The sequence below is a fragment of the Perca flavescens genome, unplaced genomic scaffold (assembly GCF_004354835.1).
Source record: "Perca flavescens isolate YP-PL-M2 unplaced genomic scaffold, PFLA_1.0 EPR50_1.1_unplaced_scaf_32, whole genome shotgun sequence".
Classification (NCBI taxonomy): domain Eukaryota; kingdom Metazoa; phylum Chordata; class Actinopteri; order Perciformes; family Percidae; genus Perca; species Perca flavescens.
In genome coordinates this window covers 55,503-77,341 of record NW_021166683.1, presented here as the reverse complement: position 1 = coordinate 77,341, position 21,839 = coordinate 55,503, and the positions used below count along the sequence as shown (strand labels likewise).

Below are 21,839 nucleotides of genomic sequence, written 5' to 3'. Positions count from 1 at the left end.
AATGCACAGGGACATTAAGGGATGTGTATACTATCACCCTGGGGTGAAATCAGTCTGGCTAATATGGAGGTTTGGTTTTTAGAGCAGCCTGAATAAGACTTACAATATGGCTTTAAATAGCAGCCTCAAACAGAGTTGAAATATAGCTTTAAGTTGACATTTAAGCCTTTATTTTTTACTTTCCTTCATCAGAATGCTCCAAAAATGCACAGGGACATTAAGGGATGTGTATACTATCACCCTGGGGTGAAATCAGTCTGGCTAATATGGAGGTTTGGTTTTAGAGCAGCCTGAATAAGACTTACAATATGGCTTTAACTAGCAGCCTCAAACAGAGTTGAAATATAGCTTTAAGTTGACATTTAAGCCTTTATTTTTACTTTCCTTCATCAGAATGCTCCGAAAATGCACAGGGACATTAAGGGATGTGTATACTATCACCCTGGGGTGAAATCAGTCTGGCTAATATGGAGGTTTGGTTTTTAGAGCAGCCTGAATAAGACTTACAATATGGCTTTAAATAGCAGCCTCAAACAGAGTTGAAATATAGCTTTAAGTTGACATTTAAGCCTTTATTTTTACTTTCCTTCATCAGAATGCTCCAAAATGCACAGGGACATTAAGGGATGTGTATACTATCACCCTGGGGTGAAATCAGTCTGGCTAATATGGAGGTTTGGTTTTTAGAGCAGCCTGAATAAGACTTACAATATGGCTTTAAATAGCAGCCTCAAACAGAGTTGAAATATAGCTTTAAGTTGACATTTAAGCCTTTATTTTTACTTTCCTTCATCAGAATGCTCCAAAAATGCACAGGGACATTAAGGGATGTGTATACTATCACCCTGGGGTGAAATCAGTCTGGCTAATATGGAGGTTTGGTTTTAGAGCAGCCTGAATAAGACTTACAATATGGCTTTAAATAGCAGCCTCAAACAGAGTTGAAATATAGCTTTAAGTTGACATTTAAGCCTTTATTTTTACTTTCCTTCATCAGAATGCTCCAAAAATGCACAGGGACATTAAGGGATGTGTATACTATCACCCTGGGGTGAAATCAGTCTGGCTAATATGGAGGTTTGGTTTTTAGAGCAGCCTGAATAAGACTTACAATATGGCTTTAAATAGCAGCCTCAAACAGAGTTGAAATATAGCTTTAAGTTGACATTTAAGCCTTTATTTTTACTTTCCTTCATCAGAATGCTCCAAAATGCACAGGGACATTAAGGGATGTGTATACTATCACCCTGGGGTGAAATCAGTCTGGCTAATATGGAGGTTTGGTTTTTAGAGCAGCCTGAATAAGACTTACAATATGGCTTTAAATAGCAGCCTCAAACAGAGTTGAAATATAGCTTTAAGTTGACATTTAAGCCTTTATTTTTACTTTCCTTCATCAGAATGCTCGAAAATGCACAGGGACATTAAGGGATGTGTATACTATCACCCTGGGGTGAAATCAGTCTGGCTAATATGGAGGTTTGGTTTTAGAGCAGCCTGAATAAGACTTACAATATGGCTTTAAATAGCAGCCTCAAACAGAGTTGAAATATAGCTTTAAGTTGACATTTAAGCCTTTATTTTTACTTTCCTTCATCAGAATGCTCCGAAAATGCACAGGGACATTAAGGGATGTATACTATCACCCTGGGGTGAAATCAGTCTGGCTAATATGGAGGTTTGGTTTTAGAGCAGCCTGAATAAGACTTACAATATGGCTTTAAATAGCAGCCTCAAACAGAGTTGAAATATAGCTTTAAGTTGACATTTAAGCCTTTATTTTTACTTTCCTTCATCAGAATGCTCGAAAAATGCACAGGGACATTAAGGGATGTGTATACTATCACCCTGGGGTGAAATCAGTCTGGCTAATATGGAGGTTTGGTTTTAGAGCAGCCTGAATAAGACTTAGAATATGGCTTTAAATAGCAGCCTCAAACAGAGTTGAAATATAGCTTTAAGTTGACATTTAAGCCTTTTTTTTTACTTTCCTTCATCAGAATGCTCCGAAAATGCACAGGGACATTTGGGGATGTATACTATCACCCTGGGGTGAAATCAGTCTGGCTAATATGGAGGTTTGGTTTTTAGAGCAGCCTGAATAAGACTTACAATATGGCTTTAAATAGCAGCCTCAAACAGAGTTGAAATATAGCTTTAAGTTGACATTTAAGCCTTTATTTTTACTTTCCTTCATCAGAATGCTCCAAAAATGCACAGGGACATTAAGGGATGTGTATACTATCACCCTGGGGTGAAATCAGTCTGGCTAATATGGAGGTTTGGTTTTTAGAGCAGCCTGAATAAGACTTACAATATGGCTTTAAATAGCAGCCTCAAACAGAGTTGAAATATAGCTTTAAGTTGACATTTAAGCTTTTATTTTTACTTTCCTTCATCAGAATGCTCCGAAAATGCACAGGGACATTAAGGGATGTGTATACTATCACCCTGGGGTGAAATGAGTCTGGCTAATATGGAGGTTTGAGTTTTAGAGCAGCCTGAATAAGACTTACAATATGGCTTTAAATAGCAGCCTCAAACAGAGTTGAAATATAGCTTTAAGTTGACATTTAAGCCTTTATTTTTACTTTCCTTCATCAGAATGCTCGAAAATGCACAGGGACATTAAGGGATGTGTATACTATCACCCTGGGGTGAAATCAGTCTGGCTAATATGGAGGTTTGGTTTTTAGAGCAGCCTGAATAAGACTTACAATATGGCTTTAAATAGCAGCCTCAAACAGAGTTGAAATATAGCTTTAAGTTGACATTTAAGCCTTTATTTTTACTTTCCTTCATCAGAATGCTCCGAAAATGCACAGGGACATTAAGGGATGTGTATACTATCACCCTGGGGTGAAATCAGTCTGGCTAATATGGAGGTTTGGTTTTAGAGCAGCCTGAATAAGACTTACAATATGGCTTTAAATAGCAGCCTCAAACAGAGTTGAAATATAGCTTTAAGTTGACATTTAAGCCTTTATTTTTACTTTCCTTCATCAGAATGCTCCAAAAATGCACAGGGACATTAAGGGATGTGTATACTATCACCCTGGGGTGAAATCAGTCTGGCTAATATGGAGGTTTGGTTTTTAGAGCAGCCTGAATAAGACTTACAATATGGCTTTAAATAGCAGCCTCAAACAGAGTTGAAATATAGCTTTAAGTTGACATTTAAGCCTTTATTTTTACTTTCCTTCATCAGAATGCTCGAAAATGCACAGGGACATTAAGGGATGTGTATACTATCACCCTGGGGTGAAATCAGTCTGGCTAATATGGAGGTTTGGTTTTTAGAGCAGCCTGAATAAGACTTACAATATGGTTTTAAATAGCAGCCTCAAACAGAGTTGAAATATAGCTTTAAGTTGACATTTAAGCCTTTATTTTTACTTTCCTTCATCAGAATGCTCCGAAAATGCACAGGGACATTAGGGATGTGTATACTATCACCCTGGGGTGAAATCAGTCTGGCTAATATGGAGGTTTGGTTTTTAGAGCAGCCTGAATAAGACTTAGAATATGGCTTTAAATAGCAGCCTCAAACAGAGTTGAAATATAGCTTTAAGTTGACATTTAAGCCTTTATTTTTTTTACTTTCCTTCATCAGAATGCTCCAAAAATGCACAGGGACATTAAGGGATGTGTATACTATCACCCTGGGGTGAAATCAGTCTGGCTAATATGGAGGTTTGGTTTTTAGAGCAGCCTGAATAAGACTTAGAATATGGCTTTAAATAGCAGCCTCAAACAGAGTTGAAATATAGCTTTAAGTTGACATTTAAGCCTTTATTTTTACTTTCCTTCATCAGAATGCTCCGAAAATGCACAGGGACATTAAGGGATGTGTATACTATCATCCTGGGGTGAAATCAGTCTGGCTAATATGGAGGTTTGGTTTTAGAGCAGCCTGAATAAGACTTACAATATGGCTTTAAATAGCAGCCTCAAACAGAGTTGAAATATAGCTTTAAGTTGACATTTAAGCCTTTATTTTTACTTTCCTTCATCAGAATGCTCCGAAAATGCACAGGGACATTAAGGGATGTGTATACTATCACCCTGGGGTGAAATCAGTCTGGCTAATATGGAGGTTTGGTTTTAGAGCAGCCTGAATAAGACTTACAATATGGCTTTAAATAGCAGCCTCAAACAGAGTTGAAATATAGCTTTAAGTTGACATTTAAGCCTTTATTTTTACTTTCCTTCATCAGAATGCTCCGAAAATGCACAGGGACATTAAGGGATGTGTATACTATCACCCTGGGGTGAAATGAGTCTGGCTAATATGGAGGTTTGGTTTTAGAGCAGCCTGAATAAGACTTACAATATGGCTTTAAATAGCAGCCTCAAACAGAGTTGAAATATAGCTTTAAGTTGACATTTAAGCCTTTATTTTTACTTTCCTTCATCAGAATGCTCGAAAATGCACAGGGACATTAAGGGATGTGTATACTATCACCCATGGGGTGAAATCAGTCTGGCTAATATGGAGGTTTGGTTTTAGAGCAGCCTGAATAAGACTTACAATATGGCTTTAAATAGCAGCCTCAAACAGAGTTGAAATATAGCTTTAAGTTGACATTTAAGCCTTTATTTTTACTTTCCTTCATCAGAATGCTCCAAAAAATGCACAGGGACATTAGGGATGTGTATACTATCACCATGGGGTGAAATCAGTCTGGCTAATATGGAGGTTTGGTTTTAGAGCAGCCTGAATAAGACTGACAATATGGCTTTAAATAGCAGCCTCAAACAGAGTTGAAACATAGCTTTAAGTTGACATTTAAGCCTTTATTTTTACTTTGCTTCATCAGAATGCTCCGAAAATGCATAGGAACATTAAGGGATGTGTATACTATCACCATGGCATGAAATCAGTCTGGCTAATATGGAGGTTTGGTTTTAGAGCAGCCTGAATAAGACTTACAATATGGCTTTAAATAGCAGCCTCAAACAGAGTTGAAATATAGCTTTAAGTTGACATTTAAGCCTTTATTTTTACTTTCCTTCATCAGAATGCTCCGAAAATGCACAGGGACATTAAGGGATGTGTATACTATCACCCTGGGGTGAAATCAGTCTGGCTAATATGGAGGTTTGGTTTTTAGAGCAGCCTGAATAAGACTTAGAATATGGCTTTAAATAGCAGCCTCAAACAGAGTTGAAATATAGCTTTAAGTTAACATTTATGCCTTTTTTTTTTACTTTCCTTCATCAGAATGCTCCGATAATGCACAGCGACATTAAGGGATGTGTATCCTATCACCCTGGGGTGAAGTGAGTATGGCTAAAATGGAGGTTTGGTTTTTAGAGCAGCCTGAATAAGACTTACAATATGGCTTTAAATAGCAGCCTCAAACAGAGTTGAAATATAGCTTTAAGTTGACATTTAAGCCTTTATTTTTACTTTCCTTCATCAGAATGCTCCAAAAATGCACAGGGACATTAAGGGATGTGTATACTATCACCCTGGGGTGAAATCAGTCTGGCTAATATGGAGGTTTGGATTTTAGAGCAGCCTGAATAAGACTTACAATATGGCTTTAAATAGCAGCCTCAAACAGAGTTGAAATATAGCTTTAAGTTGACATTTAAGCCTTTATTTTTACTTTCCTTCATCAGAATGCTCCGAAAATGCACAGGGACATTAAGGGATGTGTATCCTATCACCATGGGGTGAAATAGTCTGGCTAATATGGAGGTTTGGTTTTAGAGCAGCCTGAATAAGACTTAGAATATGGCTTTAAATAGCAGCCTCAAACAGAGTTGAAATATAGCTTTAAGTTGACATTTAAGCCTTTATTTTTACTTTCCTTCATCAGAATGCTCGAAAAATGCACAGGGACATTAAGGGATGTGTATACTATCACCATGGGGTGAAATCAGTCTGGCTAATATGGAGGTTTGGTTTTTAGAGCAGCCTGAATAAGACTTACAATATGGCTTTAAATAGCAGCCTCAAACAGAGTTGAAATATAGCTTTAAGTTGACATTTAAGCCTTTATTTTTACTTTCCTTCATCAGAATGCTCCGAAAATGCACAGGGACATTAAGGGATGTGTATACTATCACCATGGGGTGAAATCAGTCTGGCTAATATGGAGGTTTGGTTTTTAGAGCAGCCTGAATAAGACTTACAATATGGCTTTAAATAGCAGCCTCAAACAGAGTTGAAATATAGCTTTAAGTTGACATTTAAGCCTTTATTTTTACTTTCCTTCATCAGAATGCTCCGAAAATGCACAGGGACATTAAGGGATGTGTATACTATCACCATGGGGTGAAATCAGTCTGGCTAATATGGAGGTTTGGTTTTTAGAGCAGCCTGAATAAGACTTAGAATATGGCTTTAAATAGCAGCCTCAAACAGAGTTGAAATATAGCTTTAAGTTGACATTTAAGCCTTTATTTTTACTTTCCTTCATCAGAATGTCGAAAATGCACAGGGACATTAAGGGATGTGTATACTATCACCCTGGGGTGAAATCAGTCTGGCTAATATGGAGGTTTGGTTTTTAGAGCAGCCTGAATAAGACTTACAATATGGCTTTAAATAGCAGCCTCAAACAGAGTTGAAATATAGCTTTAAGTTGACATTTAAGCCTTTATTTTTACTTTCCTTCATCAGAATGTCCGAAAAATGCACAGGGACATTAGGGATGTGTATACTATCACCCTGGGGTGAAATCAGTCTGGCTAATATGGAGGTTTGGTTTTTAGAGCAGCCTGAATAAGACTTACAATATGGCTTTAAATAGCAGCCTCAAACAGAGTTGAAATATAGCTTTAAGTTGACATTTAAGCCTTTATTTTTACTTTCCTTCATCAGAATGCTCCGAAAATGCACAGGGACATTAAGGGATGTGTATACTATCACCCTGGGGTGAAATCAGTCTGGCTAATATGGAGGTTTGGTTTTTAGAGCAGCCTGAATAAGACTTACAATATGTTTTTTAAATAGCAGCCTCAAACAGAGTTGAAATATAGCTTTAAGTTGACATTTAAGCCTTTTATTTTACTTTCCTTCATCAGAATGCTCGAAAATGCACAGGGACATTAGGGATGTGTATACTATCACCCTGGGGTGAAATCAGTCTGGCTAATATGGAGGTTTGGTTTTAGAGCAGCCTGAATAAGACTTAGAATATGGCTTTAAATAGCAGCCTCAAACAGAGTTGAAATATAGCTTTAAGTTGACATTTAAGCCTTTATGATTTTTCCTTCATCAGAATGCTTACAAAAATGCACAGGGACATTAAGGGATGTGTATACTATCACCCTGGGGTGAATCCCAAAGAAAAGTCCAGCTAATATGGAGGTTTGGTTTTAGAGCAGCCTGAATAAGACTTACAATATGGCTTTACAAGCAGCCTCAAACAGAGTTGAAATATAGCTTTAAGTTGACATTTAAGCTTTTATTTTTACTTTCCTTCATCAGAATGCTCCAAAATGCACAGGGACATTAAGGGATGTGTATACAATCACCCAGGGGTGAAATCAGTCTGGCTAATATGGAGGTTTGGTTTTAGAGCAGCCTGAATAAGATTTTGAATACAAGGCTTTAAATAGCAGCCTCAAACAGAGTTGAAATATAGCTTTAAGTTGACAGAAAAGCCTTTATTTTTACTTTCCTTCATCAGAATGCGAAAATGCACAGGGACATTAAGGGATGTGTATACTATCACCCTGGGGCCAAAATCAGTCTAGCTAATATGGAGGTTTGGTTTTAGAGCAGCCTGAATAAGACTCCCAATATGGCTTTAGGAATCAGCCCAAAACCACAAGGGGGGAAAATGAATCAGCTTTAAGCTGGGACCATTTTACAAAAGAAACTGTTTTTAACTTTCCTTCATCAGATGGATTGAAATCCTGCAGGGACATTAAGGGATGTGTATACTATCACCCTGGGGTGAAATACAGTCTGGCTAATATGGAGGTTTGGTTTTTAGAGCAGCCTGAATAAGACTTAGAATATGGCTTGGAAATTAGCCTCAATCAGAGTTGAAATATAGCTTTAAGTTGACATTTAAGCCTTTATTTTTACTTTCCTTCATCAGAATGCAAAGAAAATGCACAGGGACATTAAGGGATGTGTATACTATCACCCTGGGGTGAAAACAGTCTGGCTAATATGGGGTTTGGTTTTAGAGCAGCCTGAATAAGACTTACAATATCCTTTCAATGAGAGAGCCTCAGAGTTGAAATATAGCTTTAAGTTGACATTTAAGCCTTTAGCACACCTTCATCAAAGCAACAAAAGAGTGGCTGAAGAAAAAAAGCACATCAGGGACATGGCTAATAGGGAGTTTCAGACCTGAAGCCGATTGAAAAGACTTTAGAATATGGCTTTAAAATTCAGTCAGGTTGAAATATTGGAGTTGTTTGCCTTTTTGGAGGCTGCCTGCAGGAGAGGGCCAAAAATAGGGCATTAAGGGATGTGTACAAACCTTGTCACCAACTATAAAAGGTTTGGTTTTTGACATCTGTGCTGGCCAATAATGGCTTTTTAAATAGCAGCCTCAAAGTTGAAATATGCTTGTTTAAGTTGACATCAAATACTTGTTTTTCCTTTCCTCAGATGGTTAAATTTAATAAATTCATATGATGGATTTTAAGGGATTTTATTTGGGACCCTTTCACTGAAATACAGTATGATTAATATGGAGATTTTTGCATTTTTGAGCAGCCTGAATAAACTTACAAAATCAACAAGGGGCCAAATACTTATTTGAAATATAGCTTTAAGTTGACATTTAAGCCTTTATTTTTACTTTGCTTCATCAGAATGCTCCAAAAATGCATAGGAACATTAAGGGATGTGTATACTATCACCATGGCATGAAATCAGTCTGGCTAATATGGAGGTTTGGTTTTTAGAGCAGCCTGAATAAGACTTAGAATATGGCTTTAAATAGCAGCCTCAAACAGAGTTGAAATATAGCTTTAAGTTGACATGTAAGCCTTTATTTTTACTTTCCTTCATTAGAATGCTCCGAAAATGCACAGGGAAATTAAGGGATGTGTATACTATCACCATGGCGTGAAATCAGTCTGGCTAATATGGAGGTTTGGTTTTTAGAGCAGCCTGAATAAGACTTACAATATGGCTTTAAATAGCAGCCTCAAACAGAGTTGAAATATAGCTTTAAGTTGACATTTCAGCCTTTATTTTTAAAATCTTTCATCAGAATGCTCCGAAAATGCACAGGGACATTAAGGGATGTGTATCCTATCACCATGGCGTGAAATCAGTCTGGCTAATATGGAGGTTTGGTTTTTAGAGCAGCCTGAATAAGACTTACAATATGGCTTTAAATAGCAGCCTCAAACAGAGTTGAAATATAGCTTTAAGTTGACATTTCAGCCTTTATTTTTACTTTCCTTCATCAGAATGCTCCGAAAATGCACAGGGACATTAAGGGATGTGTATCCTATCACCCTGGGGTGAAATTAGTCTGGCTAATATGGAGGTTTGGTTTTTAAAGCAGCCTGAATAAGACTTAGAATATGGCTTTAAATAGCAGCCTCAAACAGAGTTGAAATATAGCTTTAAGTTGACATTCAAGCCTTTATTTTTACTTTCCTTCATCAGAATGCTCCGAAAATGCACAGGGACATTAGGGGATGTGTATCCTATTACCCTGGGGTGAACTGAGTCTGGCTAATATGGAGGTTTGGTTTTTACAGCAGCCTGAATAAGACTTATAATATGGCTTTAAATAGCAGCCTCAAACAGAATTGAAATATAGCATTTAAGCCTTTATTTTTTCTTTCCTACATCAGAATGCTCCGAAAATGCACAGGGACATTAAGGGATGTGTATACTATCACCATGGCATGAAATCAGTCTGGCTAATATGGAGGTTTGGTTTTTAGAGCAGCCTGAATAAGACTTACAATATGGCTTTAAATAGCAGCCTCAAACAGAGTTGAAATATAGCTTTAAGTTGACAATTAAGCCTTTATTTTTAAAATTCTTCATCAGAATGCTCCGAAAATGCATAGGAACATTAAGGGATGTGTATACTATCACCATGGCATGAAATCAGTCTGGCTTATATGGAGGTTTGGTTTTTAGAGCAGCCTGAATAAGACTTACAATATGGCTTTAAATAGCAGCCCCAAACAGAGTTGAAATATAGCTTTAAGTTGATATTCAATCCTTTATTTTTACTTTCCTTCATCGGAATGCTCCAAGTTGTCGACGTCACATTGCGTTGGCCCCGCAGGGCCCTCGGTCAGGTCCATCACCACCGGGCGCCCTGATTCCTCTCGGCTCGCCGCTCACAGACTTGCCCGTAGACCTGCATGTTCCACCCGTAGCTGGAGCCGGCGCCGCAGGCCACCCACGACTTGAGTCCGTACCTGTCGGGCTTGCTGGGCATGTCCTGGCGGAAGGAGCATCGACCTTGGTGGACGTGACGGACAACGAGGATAACGATGAGCATGGGATACACACATACATACATACATACATACATACACACACACACACACACCTCAAAAGGGAACCAGCTGCTCCCCACGGTCACGCCGGGGCCCGGGTTGTAGAGGCGAGGCAGCCGCCGCACCCAGTTTGTCGGAGGCTCGCCTGGCGCCTCGCCTTGCGGTCGTCAAATCGCAGCACTTTCGCGAGCGAGCGTGGAATCGCTTGAGCGACATTGTGCCGCGGAAAATGGCCCTGCCGCTCTCCTCGTGCCACAGGCTCTCCAGGGGAACTGTACACACCTGTACACGCCTGTACACGCCTGTACACGCTGTACACGCCCGGCGAGGGAGCAGCATTCCGAGGTAGCTGCGCAGCTCCGTGGCGTCCGTCATTTTCCAGTCGTTGCCGCATTTCCTCAGGCCCTTGAGGTTCGTGGGCGGTCACCACGATCTCTAGTATGCGCGCGTGACCAACAGGTCGAACGTGGAGATTATGTCGCGGGACGCGCGTGTGGCCGCTACTTTTTCTTCTTCTTCTTCTTCCTCTTCTGTGTTTTTGTCTTCCATCTCTTCCACTTCTGTGTTTTTGTATTCCATCTCTTCCACTTGGGGGACATTGCGTGCTGTGCGTGCCTCGCGTGTGTTACGCGTGCTCTGTGTGCCGCGTGTACTGCGCGTGCTGATCGTGCTGAGCGTGCGGAGCGTGCCTCTTGTTCTGCGCGTTTGATAAAACGATGCAGCTCCAACTTTAGAGTCACACAACGGGCCATGTCGGCGTAGCAACCGGCTGCTGAACCGAGTACAAAGAGTACAAAGGTCCAAAAGAACAAGACGAAGCAAAGATGACAAAAACAAGAAGACAAATGTGAACAGTGTATATGTGTGTGTGTATAACAAAAGTGTTTAGTATGACGAAGATGAGGTTTGTTTCTTTCCCCCTTTCCCTTACCATTTCTGTGTTACTACTACGAGCCAGGCCGGAGTGCCCTGAATACCATTGAGTAACGTATGGGTCACAGAGACCCGAAGGCCAGGGCCTCTGTATTGGAGAAATACCACGGAATAACGTATGGGTCACAGAGACCTGAAGGCCAGAGCTGTGGTAGCAGGGAAATACCACGGAATAACACATGGGTCACAGAGACCCGAAGGCCAGCGCCGCTATATTGGAGAAATACCACGGAATAACGCATGGGTCACAGAGACCCGAAGGCCAGGGCCGCGGTAGCAGGGAAATACCACGGAAATGGACTGTCCAACAAGTAGCACTTACTGAATTCAACAATTAAGTCAATGCTAAAGTTAGGGTAATAAGAATGACTTAGAAAAGTTTTCAGCATTGTTTCTCCAGTAAATGGGGAGAACAGCATTTTTAAACATGTCTTTAGGGAGGAAATCCTGGACTTCAGAGGTCAGCAAAACTACCCCAACAAATAGCACTTGCTGCATACACAACTCAAGTCAGTGCTTCTGTTTGGGTAGTTTTTGTACCAAATGAATGCATTTTGCTAGTGTTGGGAAGATTGGTGAAATAGATTGTCTCTGCATTTCTTCAGAGATATGTCTGATGGTAAACTCACAACCAAGACAACCCCAAAGAGAAGCACTTATGAACACAATAATCATCAGTGTCTCCATTTCAGATGATCTGAATGTGATTCCAATGACATCTATCTTCAGTTACAGTCTGTAGCATTGTCATGTTCAACTGCCCCAACAAGTAGCACTTACTGAATTCAACAGTCAAGTCACATACATACATTTTTGGATCTTTTGTATTTTCTTTTACTTTGAAATGTCACATACCGTATGCAATGTGAAACTGAAGTCGAGTTTCAAGTTAGAGTAATAAGAATGACTTAGAAAACATTGCAGCATTTTTTAATCAGTAACCAGGGAGAACAGCAGTTTTAACCATTTCTTTAGGGAGGAAATCCTGAACTTCATAGGTCAGTAAAACTACCCCAACAAGTAGCACTTACTGTATACCCAACTCAAGTCAGTGCTTCTGTTTGGGTAGTTTTGGTGCCAAGTGAATGTATTTTGCAAGTGTTGGGAAGATTGGTGAAATGGATTGTCTCTTCATTTGTTCAGAGATATGTCTGATGATAAACTCACAACCAAGACAACCCCAAAGAGAAGCCCTTATGGACACAATAATCATCAGTGTCTCCATTTGAGAGTATCTGAATGTGATTCCAATGACATCTATCTTCAGTTACAGTCTGTAGCATTGTCATGTTCAACTGCCAAACAAATAGCTCTAACTAAATTCAACAGTCAAGTCAATGCTAAAGTTAGGGTAATAAGAATGAATTTTAAAAGTTTTCAGCATTGTTTCTCCAGTAACTGGGGAGAACAGCATTTTTAAACATGTCTTTAGGGAGGAAATCCTGGACTTCAGAGGTCAGCAAAACTACCCCAACAAATAACACTTGCTGCATACACAATTCAAGTCAGTGCTTGTGTTTGGGTAGTTTTGTACCAAATGAAAGCATTTTGCTAGTGTTGGGAAGATTGGTGAAATAGATTGTCTCTGCATTTCTTTAGAGATATGTCTGATGATAAACTCACAACCAAGACAACCCCAAAGAGAAGCACTTATGAACACAATAATCATCAGTGTCTCCATTTGAGATGATCTGAATGTGATTCCAATGACATCTATCTTCAGTTACAGTCTGTAGCATTGTCATGTTCAACTGCCCCAACAAGTAGCACTTACTGAATTCAACAGTCAAGTCAATGCTAAAGTTAGAGTAATAAGAATGACTTAGAAAACATTGCAGCATTTTTTAATCAGTAACCAGGAGAACAGCAGTTTTAACCATTTTTTAGGGAGGAAATCCTGGACTTCAGAGGTCAGCAAAACTACCCCAACAAGTAGCACTTACTGCATACACAACTCAAGTCAGTGCTTGTGTTTGGGTAGTTTTGGTGCCAAATGAATGTATTTTGCAAGTGTTGGGAAGATTGGTGAAATGGATTGTCTCTGCATTTGTTCAGAGATATGTCTGATGATAAACTCACAACCAAGACAACCCCAAAGAGAAGCACTTATGAACACAATAATCATCAGTGTATCCATTTGAGATGATCTGAATGTGATTCCAATAACATCTATCTTCAGTTACAGTCTGTAGCATTGTCATGTTCAACTGCCCCAACAAGTAGCACTTACTGAATTCAACAGTCAAGTCAATGCTAAAGTTAGAGTAATAAGAATGACTTAGAAAACATTGCAGCATTTTTTAATCAGTAACCAGGGAGAACAGCAGTTTTAACCATTTTTTTAGGGAGGAAATCCTGGACTTCAGAGGTCAGCAAAACTACCCCAACAAGTAGCACTTACTGCATACACAACTCAAGTCAGTGCTTGTGTTTGGGTAGTTTTGGTGCCAAATGAATGTATTTTGCAAGTGTTGGGAAGATTGGTGAAATGGATTGTCTCTGCATTTGTTCAGAGATATGTCTGATGATAAACTCACAACCAAGACAACCCCAAAGAGAAGCACTTATGAACACAATAATCATCAGTGTATCCATTTGAGATGATCTGAATGTGATTCCAATGACATCTATCTTCAGTTACAGTCTGTAGCATTGTCATGTTCAACTGCCCCAACAAGTAGCACTTACTGAATTCAACAGTCAAGTCAATGCTAAAGTTAGAGTAATAAGAATGACTTAGAAACCATTGCAGCATTTTTTTAATCAGTAACCAGGGAGAACAGCAGTTTTAACCATTTCTTTAGGGAGGAAATCCTGGACTTCAGAGGTCAGCAAAACTACCCCAACAAGTAGCACTTACTGCATACACAACTCAAGTCAGTGCTTGTGTTTGGGTAGTTTTGGTGCCAAATGAATGTATTTTGCAAGTGTTGGGAAGATTGGTGAAATGGATTGTCTCTGCATTTGTTCAGAGATATGTCTGATGATAAACTCACAACCAAGACAACCCCAAAGAGAAGCACTTATGAACACAATAATCATCAGTGTATCCATTTGAGATGATCTGAATGTGATTCCAATAACATCTATCTTCAGTTACAATCTGTAGCATTGTCATTTTCAACTGCCCCAACAAGTAGGACTTAGTGAATTCAACAGTCACGTCAATGCTCAAGTAAGGGTAATAAGAATAACTTACCAAAAAATTTCATTTATCCAGTGAGACAACCTAGAATGACTTATAACACATTTTAGTATTCTTCAACTAGTAACCCAATGTAGAATAGCTGTTATTGTCAATTCTTTAGATCATATCCTGGGATGTAGATGTCTGAAAAACTACCCCATAGAGTAGCACTAACTAAAATGTCAAAGTCATCCAGTGAGGTTCTGCATAGTACAGATGTTTCTTCTGGCATCTTCTGTCTTGTGATTTAGTAGCAGTGGAAGTGGTTCCTTACACAGCTTTACCCATCTTAAATACTGAATGCAGCCATTTCCACTGAACTCCACCTTCTTTTTAATCAAGTTTCAGTGGTCTTGACTATTGTAAGTAATGAATGGCTTCATAAATAGACAATCATCATCCCAATGTATGCATGCCATTAACAGTCTATGAGTGGTCAAATAGAGTCCAATGACTTTTGTTGGTGCTACTCCTTTTTTGCCTCCAGATAGAGCTCATTCAGCAGTAGAAAGCACCAGTTAGCACTGAATATCTATTCCAAAAAGTCACATTCCTTTCTTTATTTAGCTATTTGTGGGAAAACTGGTGAAAGAGACTGTCTCTGCATTTGTAAGTGCCTGATGATGAATTCACTACCAAGACAACCCCAATAAGAAGCACTTATGAACACAATAATCATCAGTGTCTCAATTTGAGGTGATCTGAATATGAATCTAATGACATCTGTCTTCAGTTTTAGCCTGTAGCATTGTCATGTTCAACTGCCCCAACAAGTAGCACTTACTGAATTCAACAGTCAAGTCAATGCTAAAGTTAGGGTAATACGAATGACTTATAAAAGTTTTCAGCATTGTTTCTCCAGTAACTGGGGAGAACAGCATTTTAAACATGTCTTTAGGGAGGAAATCCTGGACTTCAGAGGCCAGCAAAACTACCCCAACAAGTAGCACTTACTGCATACACAACTCCAGTCAGTGCTTGTGTTTGGGTAGTTTTGGTGCCAAATGAATGTATTTTGCAAGTGTTGGGAAGATTGGTGAAATGGATTGTCTCTGCATATGTCTGATGATAAACTCACAACCAAGACAACCCCAAAGAGAAGCACTTATGAACACAATAATCATCAGTGTCTCCATTTGAGATGATCTGAATGTGATTCCAATGACATCTATCTTCAGTTACAGTCTGTAGCATTGTCATGTTCAACTGCCCCAACAAGTAGCACTTACTGAATTCAACAGTCAAGTCAATGCTAAAGTTAGAGTAATAAGAATGACTTAGAAAACATTGCAGCATTTTTAATCAGTAACCAGGGAGAACAGCAGTTTTAACCATTTTTTTAGGGAGGAAATCCTGGACTTCAGAGGTCAGCAAAACTACCCCAACAAGTAGCACTTACTGCATACACAACTCAAGTCAGTGCTTGTGTTTGGGTAGTTTTGTGTGTAAATGACTGTATTTTGCAAGTGTTGGGAAGATTGGTGAAATGGATTGTCTCTGCATTTGTTCAGAGATATGTCTGATGATAAACTCACAACCAAGACAACCCCAAAGAGAAGCACTTATGAACACAATAATCATCAGTGTATCCATTTGAGATGATCTGAATGTGATTCCAATAACATCTATCTTCAGTTACAGTCTGTAGCATTGTCATTTTCAACTGCCCCAACAAGTAGGACTTAGTGAATTCAACAGTCACGTCAATGCTCAAGTAAGGGTAATAAGAATAACTTACCAAAAATTTCATTTATCCAGTGAGACAACCTAGAATGACTTATAACACATTTTAGTATTCTTCAACTAGTAACCCAATGTAGAATAGCTGTTATTGTCAATTCTTTAGATCATATCCTGGGATGTAGATGTCTGAAAAACTACCCCATAGAGTAGCACTAACTAAAATGTCAAAGTCATCCAGTGAGGTTCTGCATAGTACAGATGTTTCTTCTGGCATCTTCTGTCTTGTGATTTAGTAGCAGTGGAAGTGGTTCCTTATACAGATTTACCCATCTTAAATACTGAATGCAGCCAATTCCACTGAACTCCACCTTCTTTTTAATCAAGTTTCAGTGGTCTTGACTATTGTAAGTAATGAATGGCTTCATAAATAGACAATCATCATCCCAATGTATGCATGCCATTAACAGTCTATGAGTGGTCAATTAGAGTCCAATGACTTTTGTTGGTGCTACTCCTTTTTTGCCTCCAGATAGAGCTCATTCAGCAGTAGAAAGCACCAGTTAGCACTGAATATCTATTCCAAAAGTCACATTCCTTTCTTTATTTAGCTATTTGTGGGAAAACTGGTGAAATAGACTGTCTCTGCATTTGTAAGTGCCTGATGATGAATTCACTACCAAGACAACCCCAATAAGAAGCACTTATGAACACAATAATTATCAGTGTCTCAATTTGAGGTGATCTGAATATGAATCTAATGACATCTGTCTTCAGTTTTAGCCTGTAGCATTGTCATGTTCAACTGCCCCAACAAGTAGCACTTACTGAATTCAACAGTCAAGTCAATGCTAAAGTTAGGGTAATACAAATGACTTATAAAAGTTTTCAGCATTGTTTCTCCAGTAACTGGGGAGAACAGCATTTTTAAACATGTCTTTAGTGAGGAAATCCTGGACTTCAGAGGCCAGCAAAACTACCCCAACAAGTAGCACTTACTGCATACACAACTCCAGTCAGTGCTTGTGTTTGGGTAGTTTTGGTGCCAAATGAATGTATTTTGCAAGTGTTGGGAAGATTGGTGAAATGGATTGTCTCTGCATATGTCTGATGATAAACTCACAACCAAGACAACCCCAAAGAGAAGCACTTATGAACACAATAATCATCAGTGTCTCCATTTGAGATGATCTGAATGTGATTCCAATGACATCTATCTTCAGTTACAGTCTGTAGCATTGTCATGTTCAACTGCCCCAACAAGTAGCACTTACTGAATTCAACAGTCAAGTCAATGCTAAAGTTAGAGTAATAAGAATGACTTAGAAAACATTGCAGCATTTTTTAATCAGTAACCAGGGAGAACAGCAGTTTTAACCATTTCTTTAGGGAGGAAATCCTGGACTTCAGAGGTCAGCAAAACTACCCCAACAAGTAGCACTTACTGCATACACAACTCAAGTCAGTGCTTGTGTTTGGGTAGTTTTGGTGTAAATGAATGTATTTTGCAAGTGTTGGGAAGATTGGTGAAATGGATTGTCTCTGCATTTGTTCAGAGATATGTCTGATGATAAACTCACAACCAAGACAACCCCAAAGAGAAGCACTTATGAACACAATAATCATCAGTGTATCCATTTGAGATGATCTGAATGTGATTCCAATAACATCTATCTTCAGTTACAGTCTGTAGCATTGTCATTTTCAACTGCCCCAACAAGTAGGACTTAGTGAATTCAACAGTCACGTCAATGCTCAAGTAAGGGTAATAAGAATAACTTACCAAAAATTTCATTTATCCAGTGAGACAACCTAGAATGACTTATAACACATTTTAGTATTCTTCAACTAGTAACCCAATGTAGAATAGCTGTTATTGTCAATTCTTTAGATCATATCCTGGGATGTAGATGTCTGAAAAACTACCCCATAGAGTAGCACTAACTAAAATGTCAAAGTCATCCAGTGAGGTTCTGCATAGTACAGATGTTTCTTCTGGCATCTTCTGTCTTGTGATTTAGTAGCAGTGGAAGTGGTTCCTTACACAGCTTTACCCATCTTAAATACTGAATGCAGCCATTTCCACTGAACTCCACCTTCTTTTTAATCAAGTTTCAGTGGTCTTGACTATTGTAAGTAATGAATGGCTTCATAAATAGACAATCATCATCCCAATGTATGCATGCCATTAACAGTCTATGAGTGGTCAAATAGAGTCCAATGACTTTTGTTGGTGCTACTCCTTTTTTGCCTCCAGATAGAGCTCATTCAGCAGTAGAAAGCACCAGTTAGCACTGAATATCTATTCCAAAAGTCACATTCCTTTCTTTATTTAGCTATTTGTGGGAAAACTGGTGAAAGAGACTGTCTCTGCATTTGTAAGTGCCTGATGATGAATTCACTACCAAGACAACCCCAATAAGAAGCACTTATGAACACAATAATCATCAGTGTCTCAATTTGAGGTGATCTGAATATGAATCTAATGACATCTGTCTTCAGTTTTAGCCTGTAGCATTGTCATGTTCAACTGCCCCAACAAGTAGCACTTACTGAATTCAACAGTCAAGTCAATGCTAAAGTTAGGGTAATACGAATGACTTATAAAAGTTTTCAGCATTGTTTCTCCAGTAACTGGGGAGAACAGCATTTTAAACATGTCTTTAGGGAGGAAATCCTGGACTTCAGAGGCCAGCAAAACTACCCCAACAAGTAGCACTTACTGCATACACAACTCCAGTCAGTGCTTGTGTTTGGGTAGTTTTGGTGTAAATGAATGTATTTTGCAAGTGTTGGGAAGATTGGTGAAATGGATTGTCTCTGCATATGTCTGATGATAAACTCACAACCAAGACAACCCCAAAGAGAAGCACTTATGAACACAATAATCATCAGTGTCTCCATTTGAGATGATCTGAATGTGATTCCAATGACATCTATCTTCAGTTACAGTCTGTAGCATTGTCATGTTCAACTGCCCCAACAAGTAGCACTTACTGAATTCAACAGTCAAGTCAATGCTAAAGTTAGAGTAATAAGAATGACTTAGAAAACATTGCAGCATTTTTAATCAGTAACCAGGAGAACAGCAGTTTTAACCATTTTTTTAGGGAGGAAATCCTGGACTTCAGAGGTCAGCAAAACTACCCCAACAAGTAGCACTTACTGCATACACAACTCAAGTCAGTGCTTGTGTTTGGGTAGTTTTGGTGTAAATGAATGTATTTTGCAAGTGTTGGGAAGATTGGTGAAATGGATTGTCTCTGCATTTGTTCAGAGATATGTCTGATGATAAACTCACAACCAAGACAACCCCAAAGAGAAGCACTTATGAACACAATAATCATCAGTGTATCCATTTGAGATGATCTGAATGTGATTCCAATAACATCTATCTTCAGTTACAGTCTGTAGCATTGTCATTTTCAACTGCCCCAACAAGTAGGACTTAGTGAATTCAACAGTCACGTCAATGCTCAAGTAAGGGTAATAAGAATAACTTACCAAAAATTTCATTTATCCAGTGAGACAACCTAGAATGACTTATAACACATTTTAGTATTCTTCAACTAGTAACCCAATGTAGAATAGCTGTTATTGTCAATTCTTTAGATCATATCCTGGGATGTAGATGTCTGAAAAACTACCCCATAGAGTAGCACTAACTAAAATGTCAAAGTCTGCATAGTACAGATGTTTCTTCTGGCATCTTCTGTCTTGTGATTTAGTAGCAGTGGAAGTGGTTCCTTATACAGATTTACCCATCTTAAATACTGAATGCAGCCAATTCCACTGAACTCCACCTTCTTTTTAATCAAGTTTCAGTGGTCTTGACTATTGTAAGTAATGAATGGCTTCATAAATAGACAATCATCATCCCAATGTATGCATGCCATTAACAGTCTATGAGTGGTCAATTAGAGTCCAATGACTTTTGTTGGTGCTACTCCTTTTTTGCCTCCAGATAGAGCTCATTCAGCAGTAGAAAGCACCAGTTAGCACTGAATATCTATTCCAAAAGTCACATTCCTTTCTTTATTTAGCAATTTGTGGGAAAACTGGTGAAATAGACTGTCTCTGCATTTGTAAGTGCCTGATGATGAATTCACTACCAAGACAACCCCAATAAGAAGCACTTATGAACACAATAATCATCAGTGTCTACATTTGAGATGATCTGAAGGTGATTCCAATGACATCTATCTTCAGTTTTAGCCTGTAGCATTGTCATGTTCAACTGCCCCAACAAGTAGCACTTAGTGAATTCAACAGTCACGTCAATGCTCAAGTAGGGGTAATAAGAATAACTTATAAAAGTTTTCAGCATTGTTTCTCCAGTAACTGGGGAGAACAGCATTTTAAACATGTCTTTAGGGAGGAAATCCTGGACTTCAGAGGCCAGCAAAACTACCCCAACAAGTAGCACTTACTGCATACACAACTCAAGTCAGTGCTTGTGTTTGGGTAGTTTTGGTGCCAAATGAATGTATTTTGCAAGTGTTGGGAAGATTGGTGAAATGGATTGTCTCTACATTTGTTCAGAGATATGTCTGATGATAAACTCACAACCAAGACAACCCCAATAAGAAGCACTTATGAACACAATAATCATCAGTGTCTCAATTTGAGGTGATCTGAATATGAATCTAATGACATCTGTCTTCAGTTTTAGCCTGTAGCATTGTCATGTTCAACTGCCCCAACAAGTAGCACTTACTGAATTCAACAGTCAAGTCAATGCTAAAGTTAGGGTAATACGAATGACTTATAAAAGTTTTCAGCATTGTTTCTCCAGTAACTGGGGAGAACAGCATTTTAAACATGTCTTTAGGGAGGAAATCCTGGACTTCAGAGGCCAGCAAAACTACCCCAACAAGTAGCACTTACTGCATACACAACTCCAGTCAGTGCTTGTGTTTGGGTAGTTTTGGTGCCAAATGAATGTATTTTGCAAGTGTTGGGAAGATTGGTGAAATGGATTGTCTCTGCATATGTCTGATGATAAACTCACAACCAAGACAACCCCAAAGAGAAGCACTTATGAACACAATAATCATCAGTGTCTCCATTTGAGATGATCTGAATGTGATTCCAATAACATCTATCTTCAGTTACAGTCTGTTTTAACCATTTTTTTTTTTTTAACCATTTTTTTAGGGAGGAAATCCTGGACTTCAGAGGTCAGCAAAACTACCCCAACAAGTAGCACTTACTGCATACACAACTCAAGTCAGTGCTTGTGTTTGGGTAGTTTTGGTGCCAAATGACTGTATTTTGCAAGTGTTGGGAAGATTGGTGAAATGGATTGTCTCTGCATTTGTTCAGAGATATGTCTGATGATAAACTCACAACCAAGACAACCCCAAAGAGAAGCACTTATGAACACAATAATCATCAGTGTATCCATTTGAGATGATCTGAATGTGATTCCAATAACATCTATCTTCAGTTACAGTCTGTAGCATTGTCATTTTCAACTGCCCCAACAAGTAGGACTTAGTGAATTCAACAGTCACGGGCCAATGCTCAAGTAAGGGTAATAAGAATAACTTACCAAAATTTCCCATTTATCCAGTGAGACAACCTA

General features: G+C 38.8%; 1 protein-coding gene across 1 annotated transcript in view; it reads left to right on the top strand.

Moving 5' to 3' along the window:
• The first annotated feature begins 11,351 nt into the window (after positions 1-11,351).
• LOC114551692 (WD repeat-containing protein 62) overlaps positions 11,352-21,839 on the top strand; it is a 49,982-nt gene continuing 39,494 nt past the window's right edge. Inside the window, exon 1 of the mRNA XM_028572659.1 lies at positions 11,352-11,356. Coding sequence (XP_028428460.1) covers positions 11,352-11,356 — 5 coding nt within the window. The remainder of the gene's footprint in view (positions 11,357-21,839) is intronic.